Raw genomic sequence first — 25,821 nt, 5'->3', positions numbered from 1 at the left:
ACTTCGGCCCACACATGGAGTTTCCAGCCAACAGACTCTATTGACCGAAGACTTAGGGGACTACATTATGTACCATATATTGGGGCCTCAACTGGGCCTCATGAAAAGTACTTGGGGGACTCTAGCCCATCATTTATGTATTGAGGAACGAGCCCTTATTTTATAAAAGGGACTCCCTCACCTTCATTAGAGAGCAACGCCGCCAACTCAGCAACCGCCTCGCTACGAGCATTGACTCTAGCCCATCATTTATGTATTGAGGAGCGAGCCCTTATTCTATAAAAGGGACTCCCTCACTTCCAACGCCACAAGCCGAGCCAACCAAGGCAACATAAGCCACGAGCCGAGCAGCCGAGCAGCATATGCTACTTCTAGTTGAAACATCATTTTAGATTGAGCATCGCCTCATATCAAGCATCAGTTCAAGGTAACATCTAGTTACTTCGGCCCACACATGGACTGAATTTCAAGTCTCCAGCCAAAAGACTCTCTTGACTGAAAACTTGGGGGACTACTATTTATACCATATTTAGGGCCTCATATTTAGACCTCGTACAAATACTTGAGGGACTTAAATGTAATTATGTGATAAAGGAAGGGGAAAATATGTAATAAGTGAAGAGTCCTTATTCTATAAAAGGACCCATCACCCTCACAATTAGGAGATGCCAATTCCTAAGGCTCCTCACCCTCCCAACGCTCTCACTCTCAGAGCTCTCTCTCTCCCTCACTTCTCAGAGAAATACAATACAATCAGTGCGGACGTAGCCCAAACCTTGGGGTGAACCACGATATATCTTGTGTTATTTACATTACTTGCAAATTCACGGTTGGATTTACGTTGTTCCAAGACCTCCGGTTTTGTGCATCAACAAGATATATTTTGGAAAGATTATGTTCATGATTTTATGTGCTTACTTAGTGGTTATCCATACTATGTGGCTAGGGCGAATGATATTTATATATGGCTTCGATCGGGCCGATGTAGTGGTTTTGGTCGAAAGATATTTATATATGGCTTCAGTCGGGTGATGTAGGGCCTTCGGGTGATTGTGAAACCACTACTAAGCACAATTTATAAGATATATGTTTTATGAAAGGTTTTATGGCATGCTAGGGCTTTCGGAAAACCTATTACTTACTATACTATATGAGTTTTCTAAATTGGGGGTTAGTATGTTGAAGAATAATTACTTTAGTATTATATATATAATAACTTGGTCCACTCATGTTTTGTTTTGTGCCCCCTCAGGATCTAGGAACAAGGCATACGACCCGAGCTACGAGGCATTCCCATATCAGTGAATTTATGTCCTCATCTCTGCATAGGACATCTCTTGTAATAACACATTCTATTATTCCTTCCGCTTGTACTGCTAATTAGTTGTGCTTTGAACAAGTCATGCATTATCACTTTTACATTGTTGATAGTTGAATATTATATTTTATTAAGGTTTGTACTTGATTACTACATTACGTTGTTACGCGCGAAATGTATATGCATGTTTTACATGTTCTCAACATATGCATTCATAAAATGGCTTGCGTCACCCTCGGGTGTCGGCCAGCATGTGGCCATCCCGTTGTCCTTCAGACATCGGGATCGGGGCGTGTCATCTTTGATATCTCGATTGGAATAAATGGTATGTCATTTGTTACTGTTATATGTTTATGTGGCATTTTTGACAGCTCCTCTGAAACGGGTCTAATCTAACAAAAATTTATCGTTTGACAAAAAAAAAAATTAGATTTTGTTTTCATATTTAAAATTGATATTGAAAACCACTTCGTATTATGGTTTAATAGTATTCATCTTCACTTGAAAGTAAGAGGTCTTAGGTTCAATTCTTGCAAAAGGCAAATTTGATTCATATTATTGGTAGTCCATTGTGAGGCTAAACCTACCCCCTCTCACTTAGTGTAGATTATCGTTTGTTCAAAAAAGAAAAAAATTGATATTGAAAAAAGTAAAATAGAATTTGTAAACTTTGTCACACATTATTGGTATCAATAAAAGATATAAATGGAAATGTGAGTACTGGCTCACGATGTTGAATATGATCTTGATCATTCATGTTTAATCCAAAACCAACATAATTGTTTACAAAGGATTTTTGCATTTAATTTTTGTTTTAAAAGGGGATCGACTGGTGGCTTAGTCACCGCAGTTCAGCCTTCTGAGGGTCGGAAATACTCACAGAGGCATTTCAATCTCCCTTTAGGGACCATCGTGCATTTTTAAAAGGGAATCCAAGGATTTAACATGATTGTTTTAAGACTGTCAATTACTATACATATAATAGAACAATATGGTTCAATTTTAACAAAAACAAGGGTAAATCCAAACCAAACCAAACCATCTCAATTCTAATTTTACAAATAAAAAATGACATATAAAGATGAATAAAATGAGAAAGGTATTATTTGGTTTTATTTATAGGGGACCAACACCATGTGGAAACCGGACCAACATAGCTTGGTTCGGTTTAGTTTCGAGACCATTTGAATATCTAATCATCAAAACCGACGAAACTAACCACTTTGATTTGAATTGGAGCAGTTCGACTAGTTTGATGCCCACTTCTAATGTTGATATGTACATATGTAAAAAGTGTCGGTTTCTCTCCTCACACTAGTTATGCGAGAGAGGAAGATAAAAAAAAATATAAATCTCATTTCATGTAAGTTTTTTTCCTCACGAACAATCCTCACCAATTATTAGAATTCGACTCTTTCTTGCTCTTCTCCTCTTAGAGCATCTCCACTAGTTGGTGGAGGGTAATGACAATTGGAGGGCAAGGGCATTACCCTTACTTTTCACTCAAAACCGTAATTACTTATGCAAATCCATTAGTTTGGAAGGAGAAAAGGCAAAGGCAAGGACGTTACTATTCACAAATATATTTTTTAATTTAATTTTTATTTATGTTTTTAATATATATTTGGGTATTTATAGAAAAAAATTTGGGTATTTTTTGGAATTTTTACAGTTAGAATAATCTTAGCCGTTGATTTTTAAAATTAAAACTGTTTGAAGGTCAGGATTCTGCCACATGGCAGCTAACTACAAAAGGACAATTTTTCTCCTGTTGAAAAACCAACGGTCCAAATTAATGGACCAATGAAAATCCAATGGTATGAATTCACCAAGAAAGAGCTGTTTGACTCATGTCTTCATCGCGTGGGGGACCCACGGTTGTCAGCTAGTGAAAGTTTGAAGAGATTTTTCAGTGTGACAGTCACACGAGACGGTATACCACGTGTCCTATATAAACGATGAGACATGTATGTTAAAATGTTAATAACTTAAAACTTAAAATTTTCCACCATTTACATAAAAACACATGATGTACCATTCGTATTTTTATTACAACTAAAAAATTTTCGAAAGTTTGGGGCGCCTGCCTTTGCATTAATTGGCAGGTCAGCTACCATGCCGTCTGCCCTCCTACCAATTGTCACCCTCTTTTGCAACTGTTGGAGCAAATTTTTTAGATTGGAGGGCAATTCAATCCAATTACAAAGGCAATTTCACATTGGTGGAGATGCTCTTAATAATGAAAATGAAGCTATTGCATGGTGGTTGAGTTCACTTCTATGACAATTAAATGGCATTTAGGTCACATCATTTTCTCATCCAAGCATCTAACGTATGGTTGGTATAAACCAACCCACCTACGTGCATCCTATTAGGCATAATTGTGCAAAGCATTGTCATCTTTCATTATTTTTTTAGCAAATTTATCACTGGTATTTAAGTATATTCATAACACGATGAGATTATGTTATTATTTCACTCAATATATATACAAAAACATGGCACGTCCATGGTTCGATTTTTGACGTTGGTTAATCACACGATGACGGGGAGGTTGAAGTACCTCTGTGAGTCTTTTTAGCCCGAAATAGTGGAATGTTGTGGCGAAGCCACTAGTTAATCTCTTTTTTTTTTTCAAACCACAAATTTTATTATATTAGATAATAGATTAGCCACTTACAAAGTTTAAACCCAACCGTTATACAAAGACACAACACATTTCCAACCTCTGTGGTACCCTAAACCCTTTTTCTTTTTCATAAAACTGAAAAATATATAAAAAGTAAAATGTTGTAAATTCTTAACCAAAATATATAATTTCTTTTAAAATACAAGCGATATTATACACTAAACCAGAGCCTTTTGTTTGAAAAAAAAAAAAACTTATTGAAGCTAAAAATACAAGAGAGATCTCACGGAGTCACCTAAAACAGCCAGCTAAACAGAGGAAAGCAGGAGCCTTGTCTTTCTTCTTCTGTTGCAACATTCAGCAGAAAATTCGGGCAACAGAGGAAAGAAAAAGCTTTGAACTGAAAAGCTCACTCCTTCCTCTCAGTCTCTCAGTCTCTCAGTCAGTCAGGTAAATTGCTCCTAATCACTCCCTTCCTTTTCTTCTCAAATTGGATATATATAATCTTTGATTTTTTTTACACACTCAGACTCGGTTCATAATATTTTCCACCATGAAATCTCCATTCAGTTTTACAAAATTCTCAATCCTTTCACTCTCTGCATATTATTATTATTATGTTGATCAATCAAACAGTAATCTTTCATATGTTTATTGGATTAAGTAGATTTCCTAATTTTGTGTTTTCATCTTTGAACTGAAATTTCAATAAAATATTAAGTAATTCAACAAATTATGGTATTCTGGATTGTTTCAGCTTTGCAGAGTTGTGTATTCTGCTAAAACTCCCTGAAATACCAAATAATAACAAAAAACGGTATACATAAAAAGGAAAGGAAAATAATGGAAAATCACACAATTAAGCCACCAAATAATGAAAACAAATATGAGTTACTTTGTACTTTTGTTTTAATTTCTTGAGGTCTCGATAACTAGAACGAAGGTTTTTCTTTTTGTTTGTATCGTCTCATTGGAGTGTCTTGTTTCTTTTAGCTGGAACAAGTTGAGAAGTATTTGTTAACGCAGGAGCCTTGTGCACTGGGTACGACCTTTTTACAGTGTTGAAGTTAGTTTGTGCCCTGGTTCCTTGCAAAGACTAGACCCGAGGACTGAAGACTCGACCTTCTATCCATTATGATCTAGTCTTTTACTATAAGAATTTTAGTAATGGTTGTATCTTTGTTCAATGTAAAAGAGTTAAGTAATTGTCATCCTTGTTTTCTTTTCAAGGGAGGTAAACTATAAATGCTCGACTTTAAAAAGCCGTAAGTTAAATTTCAAATAACGTGAACCCCTTGCCTTGTCCAATGTTGTATTCTTCCGGTCTTTGTTCCTTCCGTTCTGCTTGAGTCAAGTGCCTCTTCATGTTGTCATTACACTGTTCATTCATCTTCCTTCCATGAGTTACTTTTCCCAATTTGACCCTTTTGGATGACGGATTGGTTCTTTCAATAGCTTTGGGACTATTGATGGAGTATTTGAATTTCTATGACATAACTACGTATCTGCCCTTAAGGGTTTATTCTTCTTTTCGGAACTTTCTGTGCTTTAAAAAATTTTGCATTTGTTCATAAACATAAATATGGCCTTGTTTTTAATGAAGATTAGTTCATTTTGTTGATTTTCTTGTTGAAGTAACTTGTTACGTTTTTGGTTCTTGCAGTGCAGAGCTCTAATGACAGATAACAATCAAAATGACAGGTTAATGTCAGTTGATAATTTGTTCGGAAAGCTTCCTGATCATCTCGTAATAGAAATTTTCATCCGAGTTCCTGTCTCAGAGTGGGCACAAATCTCCTGCGTTAAAAAACAGTGGGCCAATTTGTTTCACGGAGAACTCTTGTGGCAAGCTGCTCTTGCTATGACATTTCCTTTGGCTAGCCAAGCTAAAAGGTGGCCGGGACCTATCCCTCGAGGATTGAGCAAGAGGTACAATAACATGTCTGCTTCAATCCCTTTTTTTCCCTCTCTTTTAGTAATTCTTTTCGTCTGAGTTTTCATATTTTGTTGTTCTGAAAAAAATGCAATATAATCACTGATGGTCTATATCTAGTCATTGCCTTAAGGACAAATTCCTTTTCCTGTTCTAACTTCCTGCTTGAAAATTAAATCAAACGACAACTTTTGGCTTGGCTTGATTTGTTGGCATCTTATTAAAGACCATGTTATGACTTGTGCCTGGACGTTTTCGATTCATATCTTAAACTGTAGCTCTTACTCTCCCCTAGGTGCTGATTTGATGCCTGTGCTTATCATCATATATCCATGCATTATATTCTGCTAAGGTACTGGAAATTTTCGCAGGAGATTTGAAGCTTTATATGTCAGTAAACATATATTTTCTCTGGATGGCGAGATTGATGAGATCGTGGGCCATAGTTTTATGTTTCTAAAAGAGCAGCTTGAGCGTTCAACCATGCCACCCTCTTCTAGTATACTGCACGGAACCCTCATAGGTGTGTTTCAAATTTCACTTCTCTATCTTGCTTTCTCTGCCTTTATAAACCTGGAACTGAAAATTAATCTGTGAAATAAAAATTTGTGATTTGAGTATTGATCCCCGATCTCGAGTTTGATGGTTTAAAGTCAATATAGGCTAGTTAATCTTGCATTTGCTCCTAGCTTGTGGACATGTTCAAAAGTTTTGGTTTACATAACATGATGTAAGTAGAAGTTTACAACCTCAAACTTGTATCACAAATTGTGATCCATTATGCCATCTAATGTTCTGGAATTTCAGCATCGGTATGTGGTAATGAAACACATATTGAACCTTTTATTGTCCACCGTTATGTGACAATGATAATACAGATTGCATACGAAATCTGATGGGGAATTTTGTTGCTTGCGCTGAGTTTAAGTAATACCAGGCTGTAATCTCATTTGACCTCCTGACCTGGAATTACTGTGTGTTTAGCAGATCAGTTTATTGCTTGTGGGAAATCGAGGGTCATGGCTCATGATCTTGCTTCCCAGATCTGGCTGGCTGTTCTCGACAATTTAGAGGAAAATGAGAAAACTTTTCAATTACTTAAATGTCTTGCACGAGAGGCTGTTGTAAGCATATCTTTTCTATTAATTACTATACTTGCTATAACAACTGTCGAAATGCAGAAGATACAGATATGATTAAGTTTATATTGTTGCTGCAACGTGTTCATTTTCTTCGATACGCGGTGCTAATACATTGAATCATTCCTAATGAGCAGGTTTTTCTCCCGTACCCATACTCAAGATCGATCAAAGTCCAATGGAGGGTGTTTGAAAAGCTCTTCACAGATTTTCGCGACTGCTTCAATCATGTAGATTATTATGATGTGCTGGGTTGTGCAAAGAACAATTTTCAGCCATTACCATCCACTTGGTTAGGTTACTGATCAACCTTAAGTGCACATCTTTTTCGGATTAGTCACAAGTACATTTGTATATATGGAAGTCACAAGAGTTACGCTTGAATGTTGTTGTATAAAGATGTTTTTTTTTTTATCCTTTTTTTGGCTAACTGGCCTTGTGGCCAACAATTATATATAGTGCAATTTGAAATTCTTATTATTCTTTGTATTACTTGAATTTTACTAATTATTTTTCGTTTCGTACAATTTGAAAATTTTCCAATGTTTAGCGTTATGTTTAGCACTGTTTGAGAATTTAACGTGGTCAATCATGTCGATAAAAAAAAGGAAATGTTCTAAATCTTGAAATGTCTGAAACAATTTTAAAGGATAGTAGGGAGTTGAAATGCCCGAAATAAGTCACATAACTTATATTAGATGGAAAACTTAAGATGAATTACGGTGAGATGACAAATTAATGATTTGTTAGAATTGATATGAAGTGGATTAAAACTTTAATTCATATAACGAATTGAAAATTGTAGACATCGAAATTGCGGTGAAATAAATGTTCACCAACGCATTAAAATTTTGACGTGTCAAGGCATACATGACATATGCCACATGTCATACAAATTGTACACATGGTGTGTGACTCAACAAAATAAAAAGAAGGGTAAAAGACTATTTACTACCCCAATATTTCGTGGTTTTCAACATTTAGTACATCAAGTTTTTTTCGTCTCAGAGTCATACCTAAAGTGTAAATTTTGGGACAGTCTCATACATCCGTTAGTCAAACTGTTAAGTTTTTCGTTAACTGTGACGTGGCACACTGACTGGGCGCCACGTGTCATCCACGTTTTTTTTTTTTCTTCTTCCTTCTCCTTCTTCCTTCCTTCCTCCTTCCTTTCCCTTTCTTCCCCTTCTTCCTTCTTCCTTCTCATTCTCCTTCTTCTTCCTCCGAAATCTGGGGAAGTTAGTTTTTTTTTTTTTTTTCTTTCTTCTTCTTCCTCCTTCTTCCTTCCCCTTCTTCCTTCTTCTTCTTCTTCTTCTTCTTCTTCTTCTTCTTCTTCTTCTTCTTCTTCTTCTTCCTCCGAAATCTGGGGAAGTTTGTTTTTTTTTTTTCTTTCTTTCTTCTTCTTCTTCTTCCTCCGACTGCAATTTTTTCTTCCTTCTTCTCCTTCTTCCTTCCCCTTCTTCCTCCTTCTTCTTCTTCTTCTTCCTCAAAAAAAAAAAAACACTTTCATCTTCCCCCAAATTCGGAGGAAGAAGAAGAAGAACGAAGAAGGGGAAGGAAGAAGGAGAAGAAGGAGGAAGAAAAAAAAAAAAAAACTGAATCTGGGCAGATTCGGAGGAAGAAGAAGAAGAAGAAGAGAGAGAAAAAAAAAAAAAAAAAAAAAAAAAAAAGCTTCCCCAGATTCGGGAAGAAGAAGGAGAATGAGAAGGAAGAAGAAGGAAGAAGGGGAAGAAAGGGAAGGAAGAAGGAGAAGGAAGAAGAAAAAAGAAAAAAAAGAAAAAAAAAAAAGAAAGTTACAGTCGGAGGAAGAAGAAGAAGAAGAAGAAGAAGGAAGAAGAAAAGAAAAGAAAAAAAAAACGTGGATGACACGTGGCGCCCAGTCAGTGCGCCACGTCACAGTTAACGAAAAACTTAACAGTTTGACTAACGGATGTATGAGACTGTCCCAAAATTTACACTTTAGGTATGACTCTGAGACGAAAAAAACATGATGTACTAAATGTTGAAAACCACGAAACATGAGGGTAGTAAACAGTCTTTTACCCTAAAAAGAAATACCCTTGGAGGATTACACAAGTTGTTCTTCTCATTTTGGGCAATGACAAGGCAAGCACATTTCAATCCATTGAAGATCAAAACAAGGTTTTCTTCTCATTTTGGGCAATGACAAAGCATGCACATATCAAGTTTAAAATGATATTAAGTGGAAAATTAGGCCATAAAATTACCACTTCAAGTTTAAAATTGTATTAAGTGGGAAATTAGGCAATGGTGCTTGGAAAAGAAAAAAATATTTTATGGTGGTGATTCATTCTCAAAGCCTATAAATAGGCTTCTACATCAAGGTATCATCAACCAATTCACAAATACATTTCTCTACTCCCAAATTGGAAGAGAATCCCCCAAATCTTTGAAGCTTTGAAACTCTAAAGCTCTCAAGGTTCCCAAAGAATCAAGAAAGCTCTCTTCGTTCTTCGTTCTTCGTTCATCGTTCTTCCAAGATCAAGCCCCGACGGCCCTTGGATCAACCATCCACCAATTCAAGATCAAGCCCCAAAGGTCCTTGAAGAACTTCCACCAATCCAAGATCAAGCATCGACGGCCCTTGGATCAACCATCCACCAATTCAAGATCAAGCCCCAAGGGCCCTTGAAGAACTTCCACCAATTCAAGATCAAGCCCCGACGACCCTTGAAGAAAGCACCATCGTTCATCATCCGTTCATCCAAGATCAAGCCCCGACAGCCCTTGGATCAACAAACATCAACAAATCCACACATCCAACCGTTCTTCAAGATCAAGCCCAAAAGCCCTTGAAGATCCGTTCATCACCGTTATTCAATATCAAACCTTAACGGCCCTTGAAGAAACACTTATCCTCAAGATCAAGCCCCAATGGCTCCTTGAAGATCTGCTCAAATCCACCTTCAAAGATCAAGCCCACGGCCCCTTGAAGAAACTTCCAACAGTTCATCCAAGATCAAGCCTCGACGGCCCTTGGATCAACGAAACATCCACAAATCAACACCTTACGGAGATCGAATCAGAGGATCAAATTTGAGAGAGATTGTAACCCAAAATCATCAAACACAAATATTATTTTGTGCAAGTTGTTCTTATCTCTTTCGTTTCAGGAATTTTCCGTGTTCACAAAAATGTTGCAAGTTCATAAGACATAACAAAAAAATCATTTATTAAACAGAAACCTTGAGTAAGGCATGGATCGCAGCCGAGGGGATAATATGCTTAAAAAGAATTTACTAATATTTTTTTTTCTCATCGTTTTAGTACACTAGTCACGCCCTATTTATTGATCTTTTATATATATATATATATTTTTTTAACAAACAGTGGAGTAGGTTTAGCCTTACGGGTTAATAATAATGTAATTCAAATTCGTCTTTGATGAAAAACAAATATAAAACCTCTCACTTATAAATGATGATAAATATCATAATAGTGGTGATGTATTCTTAGTATTTTTTAGCAGTATTTTTAATCAATACATTAAGGTCAAAGTTCAAATAATCTGCGGTCCTTAAAATTGACTACAAAGGATAAAAGTAGAATACAAATAATATCAAAATCAAACAAAAGAAAACGACAATAAGTAACAAAACAAAATTTAATCCAAAATTATCAACGAATTTTTTGAAATGAAAAACCTACGTTCAAGATCACACACTTCCTGCCTTCAATCTTTAAATGAAAAACCAAATCCTAAGTTAGTAAAATCAATTCATCAATAAAAAAATAAACAAAAAAATATGACTCGTATAAAAGGAGAAACGATAAGAATAGATTAAAAAGAAGAAAAAAAACTTGATTTTGCTTACCATAGTGGGTTAATAGTTGGATGAAGAAGGGAAGAAATTAAGGGATGTGATAAGCTCGTATTTATATATATTTTACATCAAATTCACTTGTCTTTTCTTAGTTTTTTTTTTTTTGTCATTAGTTAAGCTTGGGGGTGGGGGAATCGAACTTGGGTGAGGTGGGAGTTTCTTTGGCTCTAGTGCCACTGCAACTAGGCCCCCATCCTCTTGTCTTTTCTTAGTTAGTTCCTTATATTTTTGAGCTATTTACTTTGGTTTTGTATTTTGTAGGATTTGTCAAGCAAAGAAAAGAAAAATAGCACAAGTGGGATTTTAAATAACACATTCGTCAAAACTGCCTGTACAGATCAGCTGACTTTAGAAACAAATTGCGAACATCTCAGAATGAATTAGAGAATGAGCCTTATATTCTTGGAAAGCTATAGAAGTCTACTTTCTGGAGCATTTCGCAGATTGTTAATATCATTTTTCTAGAAGAAGCTATGGCCGTTTTAACACTGAAAGATTCACAAGAGACTGAGCAGTTTGTAACTGCTATGAAAGTAATAAACCCAATAAATCTAGCAACCAAAACTGATACGGTCAAGAACAAGCCAGCTGACACCTATTCAAATATCAGAGGAAATGAATTTAAAGATGAGGATTAAGAGGGAGTAATTGGCATAAAGGCTACCCAAATAGTTACAATTGTTTTACCATTTCCTCTCACTTATTGTCATCACTAAATGGCTATTAGTGGATGAGTTAAGAGAAGAAACTGGGGCAGCAAGCAAGAACAAAAAGGCTATAGGCAAAGTAAAAAAATAAAAAATAAAAAAGAAAAGAAAGAAAAAAGAAGGTTGTAGGTTGCAGCGGAAAGGAAGGGAAAAAGGCAAGGCAGCACCGTTGGGGAAGGAATGAAAGGAAAGAGGAAATCTTAGCATTCTCTTCTTTCGGTTTTATCTTCTCAAACTCATGTCTTTCTTTTGGTTTTATTTGAGAATTATGTGTAACTAAATTTTTAGTAGTTAGGGGCTGTTTTGAAGCCCCGAATGTGATTGCAAGTTTGTTACGACATTTCGTTTGAATTACTTTTATGAATGGATGAAAATTGGTTCACTACTTGTCTCATTGATGAATTCTTTATGTGTTTTCTACGGATGCATACTTAGTAAGCATATGTAGGATTCTAATGCTATGGATATGTGTGTGCCTGCTCTTGTCGAATGAGGACCTACATATGAAAGAGTAATAGGTTGAGTTCTAACATTGAGCCAACTTGAGCATCTTCATCTAGAAATAAAAGGAATTTGAATGAAACATAACAAGTTTGCATGATTATTTGGTGGTGGATGGTAATTCCCCCAACTCTTTTTCTTAACTTGTGAATTACCATCTATTTTTATTACTTAAAATATGTTTCTGTCATGTTTTTGTTCGATTTAAATTTAAATATCAAATCAACTCCAAAAATCCCAAAAATTTGTGTGAGTGTAGCTCTGTGTGTCTAGTGTTTTCATATAAAATTTCGTAGACTTTAGATAAGTGTAAGTCGGTCTAATAATTATATTTCGGTGGCTGGTCAGTAGGGACAGCCCAATTTTTGTGATATTTTAAGTAGTTAGATAAAACAATCTTTTGCAGGAAAGACCCTTATTTTCATATGCTACGATTGGAAAATCTTAGTGTTAATAAGGAAAATCAATAGAACATTTGTGTGTTACTTTGTGGTGTGCTTTTAATTCTATCAGGATGACCAAAAGAAAGCAAGAGAAAGCGAGATGAGACAGAAGAAAATGAAAATAGAGAAAAGAAAAAAATCAAACGATAGAGCCCAATTAGTTAGGTTTAAATCATTCAGTAAGGAAGAAAATTGGAGTTTTAATAAAAACCCTCCCTCCTTTTGCAATTCCACAGTTCCCGCATCTCCCCAAAAATTCCAAAATTAAACCCCAAAACATATGAAAGTTTTTGGTAAAAGTTTTGGCGGCACTTTTCTCATCCAATCCCTCTCTAATATTGGATGGTATTTTAATCACACCTAAAAATACTAATAGGGACGATTAATATTTTCACCTCTAAAAACTTATTGATAGGTGCAATTCTGCCAAGGAGCAACGTGTTTTTTAGTTCTTCCTCCAATATCTCAAGGAAAGTTTAATGCAGTTTCCAAAAAAAAAAAAAAAAAAAGAAAGATTAATGCACATAATATTACTTTGTTGAAAATAAATTGTCAATTTGAGTTATTTCTTCCCTAAACAAGCATATATCTCATGATGAGTTAATCACATGAATGTAGCCCCATTACTCATAAAATTCTACTTTATCATGCTATTAGTATGAAATTGGGATGACAATATTTGCTAATAATGATAACATTCTCTTTTACAAAATCGAACGATATAAATGAAACGTAAAACACTCTCTTACTAGTACTACTAATCAATTACTTGTCAAACTCCTACTAAATTAATAATTTACCTTTTTAACACGTACAAATATTAATTTTTCGAATTATACTACTAAAACAATTAATCGGTTTGCAAAAGAGAAATAAGATGGATAAAATACATGTTTCAATTCCATTTTTCTCTAATTGACTCGGAGTTGACTAAGTTTGTTTAACAAGCCGTATTATTTACATTCTATACTAAAAGCTTGTTTGGATGTGCTTTTAAAATGATTGAAAACGCTTTTAAAGAAAATGTTTTTGGATTCCAAAAGTACTTTAAATGCTTTCTACAAGAAGCACCAGTTATGCGTTTCTTCCATGAAGCACTTTAAGTGTTTTTCTAGGATTTACTAACATTTTTACTAAAGATTGTTTCTAAAAATATTTTCACCAGAAGCGCTTTAAGTTATTTTAAAAGTACATCTAAACGAGCTCTAAATGGATAGAAGAGTGAGTTAAGCTTTACAATATGCTTGCCATAATAATGTGGTTTAAATTTGTCTTTGACAATAATTGAATCTAAGACCTCTTATTTACATATGAAAAGAAATATCATTAGATCATAATACTAAATGACTGAAGTTGACTAAGTTTAACCGACAGCAAATTACCAAATAATTTCATTTCATATCCAAATTCATTGCAAGATTTTTTTATGATATCAAAAGGGCATGAAAAATGATGCACATTTTTCCAAAGTAAAGGAGGGCAAGTTTGTAATTTCAGACCATGCACAAATCAAACCTACTTTTGCGCGGCTTTTTTTTCTTAATTTGTTCGTGACGATATTATTCTTTGTACGAGGACTGACAAAACTGTCTGGTAATGGTAATGTCCACTGCCCTGCGTTCCCCCTAGAATTCCGAGCTCTTCCCATTCCCAGAAAAATCCAAAACCCAACACATTGATAAACCCTAAATCCACCCATTAATTTGAAAAATTAAACTAATAAACTACCCAAATCATTTTATTAAACAAAATCAAAGAAAAATTAAATAATGAAATTTTTATTAAATTAATTAGATCAAATTAAAGTGGAAAAATATGCTAATCCAACAATTTACTGCTCACGGTTGAGAGGTTTTACATTGTTGCCAAACAGTGCTCTCTCTCTCTCTCTCTGCACATATTTTGCTTTTCTGGGTTGCAGGGTATTCAGCTGGAAGCTCTTTTCTTTTTCTCCACATTTGAAATTTTGGGGTTTCTGGGTGGCTTCAGCTGCAAATAAAAGCACTTGGATCTTCTGGGATTTTGATGGGTTTTTGGTGATCTAGCTTTTGAGTCCTAAAGTTCTAAACCTTCAATTTTTTGGGCTTTTTAGGAGTTGGAATTTTGTGGTACTTTTTGTTCTTCCGGGACTTGCTTTTTACTGCAGTGCAGCTCAAATGTATGGGTTTTGAGCAGTAACAGTGAAGAGAGGAACAAATCTTGTTGAACTTCTTTGGATGAGGATGATTTGGGATCCTTTTTTTTTTTTGGTGAGTTTTGTGTAATGTGCTTCCAGGAACTGCAAAATGTTGGAGAAATCTGCTGATCTTTGAGCAAGTTTTGTGGGTTCTGATCTCTCTGGTGTTTTGGTGAGTCCATTTTACCAAAGGCGATTTCTTGATCTACACTATCAGTGGAAAGCACTTTAATGAGTAAAAAGTTTGTACTTTTACTGTTCTTAGCTCAACAGATTTTCTGAGTTGTTACTAGTTCAATGTTTAGATCGATAGTTTCTTGTAAAGGAAGCTTGGATTGTTTGATCTTCTGCTTAGATCTAGGGTTTCTTGCTTACCGGATTCTGGCTCAGAAGGGTTTTGAGAAGTACGAGTTACCCCATTTTTTGTTACAACTTCACGGTTTAATTGTTCATAAGTCAGAACATACTTGAATTTCTGCTGGTAGATCTCACTGTGCCTTCAATGTATAACGACCTTGGAACAAAATAGAGTTATTAGTTGGCAAAGTTACTTCGTGTGCTGGTGTTATTTTCGGGGTTTGAATTGTTGATTACAAAAGAGATATTCATCAGTTTGCGGGGTTGAAGAGAACCCAATTTGTTTAGTGGATTATGGATTTCTTCAAAGTTAAGAAGTTTAGAAAAGCACACAAACCAGACCCAGAAAATGTGTCGGAGGACAGTCCCGTGCCACAGCCGGAGGAACCCAACAAGAAGAATAGTGGTGATGATTTTGGTAAGTCGGCCAATGCTGATCCTGTGGCCGAGGCTGAGGACGATGATGATGATTTCATAATTGAGGAGGTCAAGCGGAAGTTAAAAGAATTGAGAAGGAACAGCTTTATGGAGCTGATTCCGGAAGAAGAGTCATTACCCGAAGAGGAAGAAGAAGAAGAAGCCGGTGAGACAAGCTCTAATGAGTGGAGGGATGTAGAAGCAGAAGGCCAGCTACGGTGGTGTGGCTTTGTTGCCGTATATGACAAATACTGGGAAAGGATGTTGTTCTTTGAGCAGATGAGTGCGCAGCATCTTAGTGGAACTGGTAAGCATTGTAATTTGTTCTAATTTTTTACCTTTTCAAATGAGTACTTTTAGCCTTAGGACTTTACTTCTTTTTGACTGGTTGTTTGAACTCGAAATGTTTCATCTTTATATGAATCTACCTGCATGAAATACATACGAAGTTTTCCCCTTCATAGGTAAATAGAAAATAAACATTCTATGTGCCCAACAAGCCATATGGGAGATTAGAATAAGTAAAGATACGAGGAGATGGCAGTGTTGAAATGACGTGAATCTGATTTGAGCTTAGTTCTCTTTCACATAATTGGCAGAGAGTTGAATTTTCAGACAAATGTAGATAGCTCAAATTTATGGAAACTTGATTCAGTTAAGCTCTAGGTATACGAGCAGTTGGTAAAAGTACATAAGCTGGTGTTTGTGAAGCTTGTTATACTACAAATGAAACAATACGTTTGTCTTTATGTTGTTTCTTGAGCTCCAGGGTTACTGCGGACTGATATTTTCTTTAGATTTCTTTTGTTTTTCTTTTTGGTGCAAATGGATTATTTAAACTTTCATTGCAAGTAAATGTTTGTCTTTCAGGCATCCAAACACCCACGGCTCCATCACCGCGATCTGCATCTAAGAAGCTTACCTCCCCTTTTCACTGTCTTTCTTTAAAGAAGATTGAAGAGACTGAGACTGAGCACCTTCAGCCGCCTGATGATGATCCTTACCAGGATATCGACACATCATATGTAGGTCAAATTTGCTTGTCTTGGGAGGCACTGCACTGTCAGTACACTCAGCTAAACCAGCTAATTGCATGCCAACCTGAAAATCCCAACAGTTACAACCACAGTGCTCAACAATTTCAACAGTTCCAGGTTTTACTACAACGGTATATCGAAAATGAACCCTTTGAGGAGGGCCACAGGGCCGAAATTTACGCTCGCACTCAAAGACTTCTTCCTAATTTACTCCGGGTGCCTAATATACAAGGTAAGCTTCTTGTGTCAATCCAAAATGTTTATGATCAAGAATTTGACTAGTTGTAAGTTCAGTTATGAGCACTGAAATTAGAAGCCGTCTTTCATGCACGACCAAATTCATATATACTAATTTCTCAGCTTTCTAATATATGTAAGACCTGTTGGTAAATTTTGTTGTTTCCGATGTTAAGAACTTGGCGTCATGAATTTGTTCAGGTCCAATACAAAAAGGAAAGGAGGAAGAAGAATCAGATTCGTCGGTGCATGCTCCTGATCTCATCAAGATTATTGAAACCTCAATCCTTACTTTTCAGCTTTTCCTGAAGATGGATAAGAAAAAACCGAGCTCTGTTCTTAACTTGTTTGGGAATCAAAACCAGGCTGCCACCCCACTTCAGCAGATTCAAACTTCTCTCCAGAAGGTGAAATTTTTTCTAGTGTATCTTTTCTTTCGTGTTTCCACCTTAGCATCTTTATACAAGTTATTTCAAAGTCTTATGATAAAAGTGGTCTGGTTGATTACTTTGGTGTTAATTTCAAATTCTATTACTTTTTACCTGCCAAAAGAGTTTAGCCATATTCCTACTTGTGTGAGTTTCTTCATGATTTCTCTTTTTGGGGGTTTGTGAGCATATATGCTTATACATGCATAAAACATTTGATGGAGTACTAGATTACCCTTCAGTGATAGAATTCTTTCTCCAATTTTTCTTATCCCACGACCGTTGTGGTTTGGGTACCGATAGATCTTCGAACCAAATGATGTCTAGTGTGTGTCAGATTCAAAATTTCCGTAGATACTATCTAGTTTGTTCGAAATATCTAGATAGATTAGCTAAAAACTTGTTCAAGTTATGCTGGTGCTCTTAACAATTATATTAAGCTGGCGTTCTGAACCTTTTGTAATTATGCTGTCTTCAAGAATGCAATGTGTGCTATTGAAGCTGGTGTTCTTAACAATGATCTTGTTTTGTATGTGTGGTACTCTTGGACTACTATTATGACCGTTTCTTTTTACTCAAATGATAATATAATGTCTTGAAACTTGTCTATTTGTGCTGCAGAAATGGATGAAGTTAAAGGAACTGCACAAAAAGAGGAAAGGTTGGAAGAAGAAATTGTGGCCGCAATCACAGGAAGATGTTCAGCTTTTGTTCAGCCTCATTGACGCCAAGGTTTTGTCAAGAACCCTCCGGATGGTGAGAATAAGTAAAGAGCAGCTGTTTTGGTGCGAGGAAAAGATGAAAAAACTCGACTTAGTTGATGGCAAGTTGTGGAGAGACCCGTCTCCCACCCTGTTCCCCTGTCAATAGGCCTCGGAATGAACTAATGCAGCATATGTATTCCTTGGATGGTTAGCAGAAGATTAAGCCCTCTCTCTCTTTTGTATGCTGCAAGGAGTACTATCTTCCGGAGACTAAGAACACCGACTTCATACGTTTCTACTACCGATGTATGAATGTTACGAGGACCTTCCCTTTCGCCATTGAGGCTGTCGAGGAGCCCCGATCGGATTTACTACATGAAGAACTCAGTTGTTCAAATTAAGTTTTCTGCAACTGTAGTATGTTATCATGTCTTTTACTAGGTCTGTGAGTGTGAGCATTCGTAGTTTGTACTAACAACAACCAGATTTCTATGAACTACGTAGTTATTGCGGCTAAGTACATTTCGTACGGTCAAAGTTTTTTGAGTAAGTTCCATAATGAGTCACGAGTTTTCAATTTTTTGACATTGCACCTCATACGATATTTGACCAATTGTCTCACATTGCATTCGTACGTTCTAATTGAAGGTGTAAATTGGTCAAATGTCAAAAGGTTTAGTCCTCAGAACTTATGTATATATAATATTCAAGCGATAAATGATCTTAACCAATTGAGTTGGAAATCCTAATACAATCAATTGAATCTTCTTCACTGCGCATGATTTTGGACAAGGTATTAAATATTGATGATATCGGAAATATCGGTAGTTCAAAAACACGAAAATTTCAATGGAAATATCAGGATATTATCAATATCGATAAAAATTGAATAAAAACCACGGAAATTGTAAGAAAAACTTGGAAATTTTTATTGAAACTTTGCATGATGTTTATTTAGTCAATTATCTATTAGTTTATCACAAAAAATTAGAAGGAAATGCATTGCATGATAGATATAACTGATTTAAGTTGATTATATAGCGAACTGACAAACATTGTGAGCGTAGAAAATATGTAGTAATTAATAAAACACACCATAATAATTTATATATAATGAATTAATACAATATTTTACACTTTATACATTGCATAGTAAGATACATGAGTGACTTAGCAAGGTCTAAAATATCGATAATATTGGAAATATCGGTAGTCCAAAAAAATATCGGTAGTTCAAAAACACGAAAATTTTGATAGAAATATCGGGATATTATGGATATTTTAGACCATGATTTTGGATAGGGATGCTAGCGACATGAGCAATGATAGTGCAACAGAATATCAATGTCATAGTAATAACGATAACATTTATATCGTTGTTTTTTTTTGAAAAAGGGGATAACGGGTGACAAGTTACAGTTATCTACTCCTTTTGAGCCTAGAGAGGCTATGAAGAATTTCACCATGCCTGTGCCCACAAACTAAGCACACTCACTAGCTTAGATGATCGAACCTGAGGTCTTTTACATTTTTTTTGATTTATTGAGGAGCCAAGGTCTGCGCACTTGCTACTGGACCGTTTACTGTGGTTACTGTGGTTGTTAGATATGTTTTTATGGGGTCGGTAATGTTCACGTGGAGTCGACATTTTGGTTGACCAATCAACCAACGGACTTGTGCATGTCGGTTTGTTTTCTTTTACTGGGCCAAAAAGAAAAACGGTGTTTCAAAAAAAAAAAAAACCCAAGCCCATCGAATACCCGAAATACAAACCCCTAATTTATACATACGGTGATCCGATCTCAATCCCAAAAACCCTAAATTCCTGAATTAAAATCTCAATCCCCGCTCAAACCCTAGTATCAATTTCTCGATACCAAAACCCTAATTATGGCATCCGACGACGAGATAGAGAAGACGCAGGAAGAGAGGAAGAGGATGGAGAAGCAATTGGCCTCCCTCACCTCCGTCACCTTCGACACAGACCTCTACGGCGGCACCGACAAGGGCGCATACGTCTCGTCGATCCCTGTGAACGACGACGATGACAACGCGGAGGCCATGGACAACGAGATTGCTCGGAGGATGGCGGCGTCGTACACGGCGCCCAAGTCGGTGTTGAACGAGAGGCCGAGAGGCGGCGACGCCGATGAGGATTTGGGGTTCAAGAAGCCGCAGAGGATTATCGATCGGGAGGATGATTATCGACAGCGGAGGTTGAACCGGATCATATCGCCTGAGCGGCACGACCCGTTTGCGTCCGGGGAGAAGACTCCGGACCCGTCGGTGAGGACTTATGCCGATGTGATGAGGGAGGAAGCCCTGAAGAGGGAGAAGGATGAGACTCTGAAGCTTATTGCTAAGAAGATGAAGGAGAAAGAGGAGGCGCCGCCGGAAAAGGAGGATAAGCCTGCTGCTGCTGAGGCGGTGCCTCAAAAGAGGAGGAATCGGTGGGACCAGTCTCAGGATGGTGATGGTGGAGGCAAGAAGGCAAAAACGTCGGATTGGGACTTGCCGGATACGACGCCAGGAAAGTGGGACGCAACTCCGACGCCAGGGAGGGTTTCGGATTCGACTCCATCACTGGGGAGGAGGAACCGCTGGGATGAGACACCCACTCCGGGGCGGGTGGCAGATTCGGATGCTACTCCAGCTGGTGCTGTCACTCCCGGTGCCACCCCTGCTGGGATGGCTTGGGATGCGACTCCGAAGCTTCCTGGGATGGCCACACCGACACCGAAACGGCAGAGGTCAAGGTGGGATGAGACCCCTGCCTCAATGGGCAGTGCGACCCCAATGGCTGGGGCAACCCCTGCTGCTGCCTATACACCTGGTGTGACCCCTGTAGGTGGAGTTGAACTTGCTACCCCAACCCCCGGGGCTATTAATGTGAGGGGAGCCATTACGCCAGAGCAGTATAATCTATTGAGGTGGGAGAAGGATATTGAAGAGAGGAATAGACCATTGACTGATGAAGAGCTGGATGCTATGTTTCCTCAAGAAGGGTATAAAGTTTTGGACCCACCGTCTTCTTATGTGCCGATTAGGACTCCGGCGAGGAAACTTCTTGCTACCCCCACTCCAATGGGGACTCCTATGTATTCTATTCCGGAAGAGAATCGTGGGCAGCAGTTTGATGTGCCTAAGGAGTTGCCTGGTGGGTTACCGTTTATGAAGCCTGAAGACTATCAATACTTTGGGGCATTGCTGAATGAAGATGAGGAGGAGGAATTGTCCCCTGATGAGCAGAAAGAGCGGAAGATTATGAAGCTTCTGCTTAAAGTTAAGAATGGAACACCACAGCAGAGAAAGACAGCATTGAGGCAGCTTACTGATAAGGCTCGTGAGTTTGGTGCTGGCCCCTTGTTTAACCGCATTTTGCCTCTGCTTATGCAACCCACTTTGGAAGACCAAGAGAGGCATCTTTTGGTTAAGGTTATTGATCGAGTGCTTTATAAATTGGATGAGTTGGTACGTCCTTATGTGCATAAGATTCTTGTTGTTATTGAACCTTTGTTGATTGATGAAGACTATTATGCGCGTGTTGAAGGGAGAGAAATTATCTCCAATCTTAGTAAAGCAGCTGGTTTGGCCACTATGATTGCAGCCATGCGTCCGGATATTGATAACATTGATGAATATGTTAGGAACACTACTGCCAGAGCTTTTAGTGTTGTTGCTTCTGCGCTTGGTATACCTGCACTGTTGCCCTTTTTGAAAGCTGTGTGTCAGAGCAAGAAGTCGTGGCAAGCACGGCACACTGGAATCAAGATTGTTCAGCAGATTGCCATTTTGATCGGGTGTGCTGTACTTCCCCACTTGAGGTCCCTTGTGGAAATTATAGAGAATGGTCTGAGCGATGAAAATCAGAAGGTTCGGACAATTACTGCTCTATCTCTTGCTGCTCTTGCTGAGGCAGCTGCCCCATACGGTATTGAGAGCTTTGACTCTGTGTTGAAGCCATTGTGGAAGGGTATTAGGTCTCACCGTGGTAAGGTTTTGGCTGCCTTCTTGAAGGCAATTGGTTTTATTATTCCCCTTATGGATGCAATGTATGCAAGTTACTATACAAAGGAAGTGATGGTTGTTTTGATTAGAGAGTTTCAGTCTCCTGATGAAGAGATGAAGAAAATTGTGCTCAAAGTTGTCAAACAGTGTGTGAGTACAGAAGGTGTAGAGCCGGAGTATATAAGAAGTGATATTCTTCCTGAGTTCTTTAAAAACTTTTGGGTTAGAAGGATGGCTTTGGATAGGAGAAACTACAGGCAATTGGTGGAAACAACTGTAGAGATAGCAAACAAAGTGGGTGTTGCTGATATAGTTGGGAGAATTGTTGAGGATCTCAAAGATGAGAGTGAACCGTATAGGAGAATGGTTATGGAGACAATCGAGAAGGTGGTTGTGAACTTGGGTGCATCTGACATTGATGCTCGGTTGGAGGAGCTTCTCATTGATGGTATCCTTTATGCTTTCCAAGAGCAGACCAGTGATGATGCAAATGTGATGCTGAATGGTTTTGGTGCAGTTGTGAATTCTCTTGGTCTGAGGGTGAAACCTTACCTTCCTCAGATTTGTGGTACCATTAAGTGGCGTTTGAATAACAAGAGTGCAAAGGTCAGACAGCAAGCTGCAGATCTTATTTCGAGAATTGCTGTTGTCATGAAGCAGTGCCAAGAGGAGCAACTGATGGGTCATCTTGGTGTTGTCTTGTATGAGTATTTGGGAGAAGAGTATCCAGAAGTTTTGGGATCAATTCTAGGAGCGCTGAAGGCAATTGTGAATGTTATTGGTATGACAAAGATGACTCCTCCTATAAAGGATTTGCTTCCCAGGTTGACTCCAATTTTGAAGAATAGGCATGAGAAAGTCCAGGAGAACTGTATTGACCTTGTTGGTCGTATTGCTGATCGCGGTGCTGAGTTTGTTCCAGCAAGGGAGTGGATGAGGATCTGTTTTGAGCTTCTTGAGATGCTCAAGGCTCATAAGAAGGGTATCCGGCGAGCTACAGTGAATACTTTTGGTTACATTGCCAAAGCCATTGGTCCACAAGATGTCCTCGCAACTCTATTGAACAATCTCAAAGTGCAGGAGCGTCAGAACCGTGTCTGCACCACTGTGGCAATCGCAATAGTAGCTGAAACCTGTTCGCCTTTCACAGTTCTTCCGGCCCTGATGAATGAGTATCGTGTTCCAGAGCTTAATGTGCAGAATGGTGTTTTGAAGTCCCTCTCGTTCTTGTTTGAGTACATCGGTGAAATGGGGAAAGACTATATCTATGCAGTGACCCCGTTGCTTGAGGATGCCCTCATGGATAGAGATCTGGTTCACAGACAAACTGCCGCTTCTGCTGTAAAGCACATGGCTCTGGGAGTAGCGGGATTGGGATGCGAGGACGCTTTAGTCCACTTGCTGAACTACGTCTGGCCAAACATATTTGAGACATCCCCACACGTTATCAACGCAGTCATGGAAGCAATTGAAGGGATGAGAGTGGCATTAGGTGCTGCGGTTGTGCTCAACTACTGTCTCCAGGGGCTGTTCCATCCTGCTAGGAAGGTTAGAGAGGTGTACTGGAAGATTTACAACTCACTGTATATTGGAGCTCAAGATGCTCTTGTTGCATCGTACCCGATGCTTGAGGATGAGGAGCATAACGTATATACCAGGCCCGAGCTAATGATGTTTGTATGAGCGGCTGCTGCTGTGGCTGTCCGGATTTAGGAATGGAGCTGCTGTTGATGTAAGAAGCATGTTTTGTTTTTTCGCCTTCTGGTTGCTGTTTATGTAATCACTAAATGTCACCTTTGCTTTGCCGTCTTACTCCATAGTTGTATTGTCTCGTCTAAATCAGTAAAATTGTTGAGGTACCAAAGTTTTTACAGCTTTAAAGATTGTTGCTGAAATGTGTTTAAAAAACTCATTTGGTTGCAAGATTCTACAATGAGATACGATCTCTTTTTTGCCAACACTTTCCTTAAGAAGAGAGGAGCATGTGATCACCTACAAGAGTAGGTCATCAAAAACACAAACGGATAACTTGTAAGGATTGCAAAGTTATACCGAGAGAGAGCTTGACTAACCAACATTACATACTGCTCGTGGTGATGGTGTGCACATCAAGAGATAGAAGAAAAAAAAAGACCTTGAAGTGTCCAAAGACTAGATGGTGGAATCTAGAAGGAGAATAACAAGTCTTTTTCAAAGAGAAAGTGCTCATCCAATGCGTTTGGGATATAGAGGGGGACGCTAGCCAATATGAGAGAGTTCAAGGGTTTTGCTTCACATCAAAAGGAATCTTGGTGGTAGAAGGAGGAGGTACGTGCAAAAGTTATGGCTAAGAAGAAATGTTGTAAAGCCTTATACAAGGATAGAACTGACGAAAACCGTGAAAGGTATAAAATAGCGGAGGAGGCGAAGAAAGCCGTGAGAGAAGCAAAACTAGCGGCTTTTGACGATATGTATAAGCGATTAGATACCAAAGAATGAGAGTTTGATATAAACTAGCCAGAGTTAGGGAAAGGAAGACAAGAGACTTCAAACCAAGTAAGGTGCATTAAGGATGAGAATGGAAATGTTGTAGCTACATAGAGCGCGGTTAAAATAGATGGAAATAGTACTTCTTTGTAGATTTGAAAAGAGTACATCTATGGAAGAGCTAAGTAACTCAGAAGAGTGTAAACATTACTCTTTCTACAGTCGAATCAAGAGGGAAGAACTAGTTGTAGAGTTGAAAAAGATGAAGCAAAGCAGTGGGCCCAGATGATTATAGGGATCAAAGTGTGAAATGTCGTGGGAAATATGGGTATAACATGGCTTACAAACCTTTTCAATAAGATTTTGAAAACGAAGAGATGTCAAATGAGTGGCAAAAAAGCACTTTGGTGCCTATCTACAAGAATAAGGGCGATGTATAAAATTGCTAAAGTTAAGGAGTCATACAATGAAGCTACGGGAGAGAGTAATTGAACATAAACTAAGTCAAGATATGAGTCTCCAACAATCAATTCGAGTTCATGCTAGGGCGCTCAACCATGGAGGCAATTTATCTCTTATTAAGATCGATGGAAAGATATAGAGAAGTGGAAAAGAATTTGCACATGGTCTTTATTAGATTTGGAAAAGCGTATGACAGGGTCCTAAGAGATATTCTTTGGAGGATTTTAGAGAAGAAAAGAGTACAAGTAGTATATATCCAAGCTATAAAGGATAAGTATGATGGAGCAAGGATTGCCGTAAACTGAAAGCTTTCCCACAACTGTAGGGTTACATTAAGGTTCATTGTTAAGTCCTTACCTTTTTGCATTGGTAATGGATGAGTTAACAGGACATATCCAAGATGACATTCCTTGGTGTATGCTTTTCACAGACGATATAATGTGGATAGATGAAACTCAAGATAGAGTAAATGCAAAGCTCAACCTTTGGCAGGAAGTGTTGGAATATAAAGGTCATCGCCTAAGTAGGTCAACGACAGAGTATATAGAGTGCAAGTTCAGTGGGAACGGAGGTTCAAATGAGTTAGGGGTGAGGATTAGAGATTAAGAAGTACAAAAGAGTGAACATTTTCGTTATCTTGGATCTATCTTGCAAAAGAACGGAGAATTGGATGAAGACATCAACCATAGAATACAAGATGGATGGAAGAAGTAGAAGAGTGCATCGGGTGTTGTGCGACTGTCGTATGCCCGAGCTAATGATGTTTGTATGAGCGACTGCAACTGTGGTTGCCCGAATTTAAGAATGGAGATGTTGTTTATGTACGAAGCATGTTTTTTTTTCTTTTCGCCTTATGGTTATTGTTTATGTAATCACTAAATGTCTACTTTACAATGCTTTGATGTTTTACTCCATAGTTGTATTGTCTCGTCTAAATCAGTAAAACTGTGGAAGTACCAAAGTTTTTACAGCTTTAAAGATTGTTGCTGAAACTTGTTTAAAAAACTCATGTGG

The 25,821-nt window shown here is 37.9% G+C and overlaps 3 protein-coding genes across 4 annotated transcripts; all 3 read left to right on the top strand.

Annotated features, from left to right (window-relative positions):
- The first annotated feature begins 4,232 nt into the window (after window positions 1–4,232).
- LOC126609699 (uncharacterized) lies at window positions 4,233–7,499 on the top strand. Of its 2 annotated transcripts, none has more exons than XM_050277572.1 (5): window positions 4,233–4,397; window positions 5,611–5,876; window positions 6,252–6,403; window positions 6,865–7,004; window positions 7,157–7,499. In XM_050277572.1, exons 2-5 carry the CDS (start codon window positions 5,623–5,625, stop codon window positions 7,322–7,324), a joined length of 714 nt encoding a protein of 237 aa, XP_050133529.1. In that variant the 5' UTR covers window positions 4,233–4,397; window positions 5,611–5,622; the 3' UTR covers window positions 7,325–7,499. The 2 variants fall into 2 exon arrangements, with proteins under 2 accessions (XP_050133529.1, XP_050133530.1); XM_050277573.1 differs by having other exon boundaries at window positions 4,235–4,397; window positions 6,868–7,004.
- Window positions 7,500–14,097: 6,598 nt separating this feature from the next.
- On the top strand, window positions 14,098–18,421 carry LOC126609642 (uncharacterized). The gene is made up of 4 exons (XM_050277496.1): window positions 14,098–15,772; window positions 16,336–16,734; window positions 16,941–17,146; window positions 17,789–18,421. Exons 1-4 carry the CDS (start codon window positions 15,343–15,345, stop codon window positions 18,035–18,037), a joined length of 1,284 nt encoding a protein of 427 aa, XP_050133453.1. The 5' UTR covers window positions 14,098–15,342; the 3' UTR covers window positions 18,038–18,421.
- Window positions 18,422–19,646: 1,225 nt separating this feature from the next.
- Window positions 19,647–23,760, top strand: LOC126612211 (uncharacterized). Its single transcript, XM_050280566.1, has one exon. It carries the CDS (start codon window positions 19,762–19,764, stop codon window positions 23,560–23,562), a length of 3,801 nt encoding a protein of 1,266 aa, XP_050136523.1. The 5' UTR covers window positions 19,647–19,761; the 3' UTR covers window positions 23,563–23,760.
- The last annotated feature ends 2,061 nt before the right edge of the window (window positions 23,761–25,821 follow it).

Source organism: Malus sylvestris, chromosome 17 (genome assembly GCF_916048215.2).
Source record: "Malus sylvestris chromosome 17, drMalSylv7.2, whole genome shotgun sequence".
NCBI classification, from domain to species: Eukaryota; Viridiplantae; Streptophyta; class Magnoliopsida; order Rosales; family Rosaceae; genus Malus; species Malus sylvestris.
Note: the sequence above shows the minus strand (reverse complement) of the source record. Positions and strands in the feature narration are given on the sequence as shown.

What these genes read in the sequence shown, in the direction of transcription:
- LOC126612211 (XM_050280566.1), top strand. Translation starts at nt 19,762, where the DNA reads ATGGCATCCGACGACGAGATAGAGAAGACGCAGGAAGAGAGGAAGAGG.
- LOC126609642 (XM_050277496.1), top strand. Translation starts at nt 15,343, where the DNA reads ATGGATTTCTTCAAAGTTAAGAAGTTTAGAAAAGCACACAAACCAGAC. An exon ending in GCAGCATCTTAGTGGAACTG is followed by an intron (nt 15,773 to 16,335) that starts GTAAGCATTGTA and finishes TTTGTCTTTCAG; the next exon opens with GCATCCAAACACCCACGGCT. An exon ending in CCGGGTGCCTAATATACAAG is followed by an intron (nt 16,735 to 16,940) that starts GTAAGCTTCTTG and finishes GAATTTGTTCAG; the next exon opens with GTCCAATACAAAAAGGAAAG.
- LOC126609699 (XM_050277572.1), top strand. Translation starts at nt 5,623, where the DNA reads ATGACAGATAACAATCAAAATGACAGGTTAATGTCAGTTGATAATTTG. An exon ending in CCTCGAGGATTGAGCAAGAG is followed by an intron (nt 5,877 to 6,251) that starts GTACAATAACAT and finishes AAATTTTCGCAG; the next exon opens with GAGATTTGAAGCTTTATATG. An exon ending in ACTGCACGGAACCCTCATAG is followed by an intron (nt 6,404 to 6,864) that starts GTGTGTTTCAAA and finishes CTGTGTGTTTAG; the next exon opens with CAGATCAGTTTATTGCTTGT.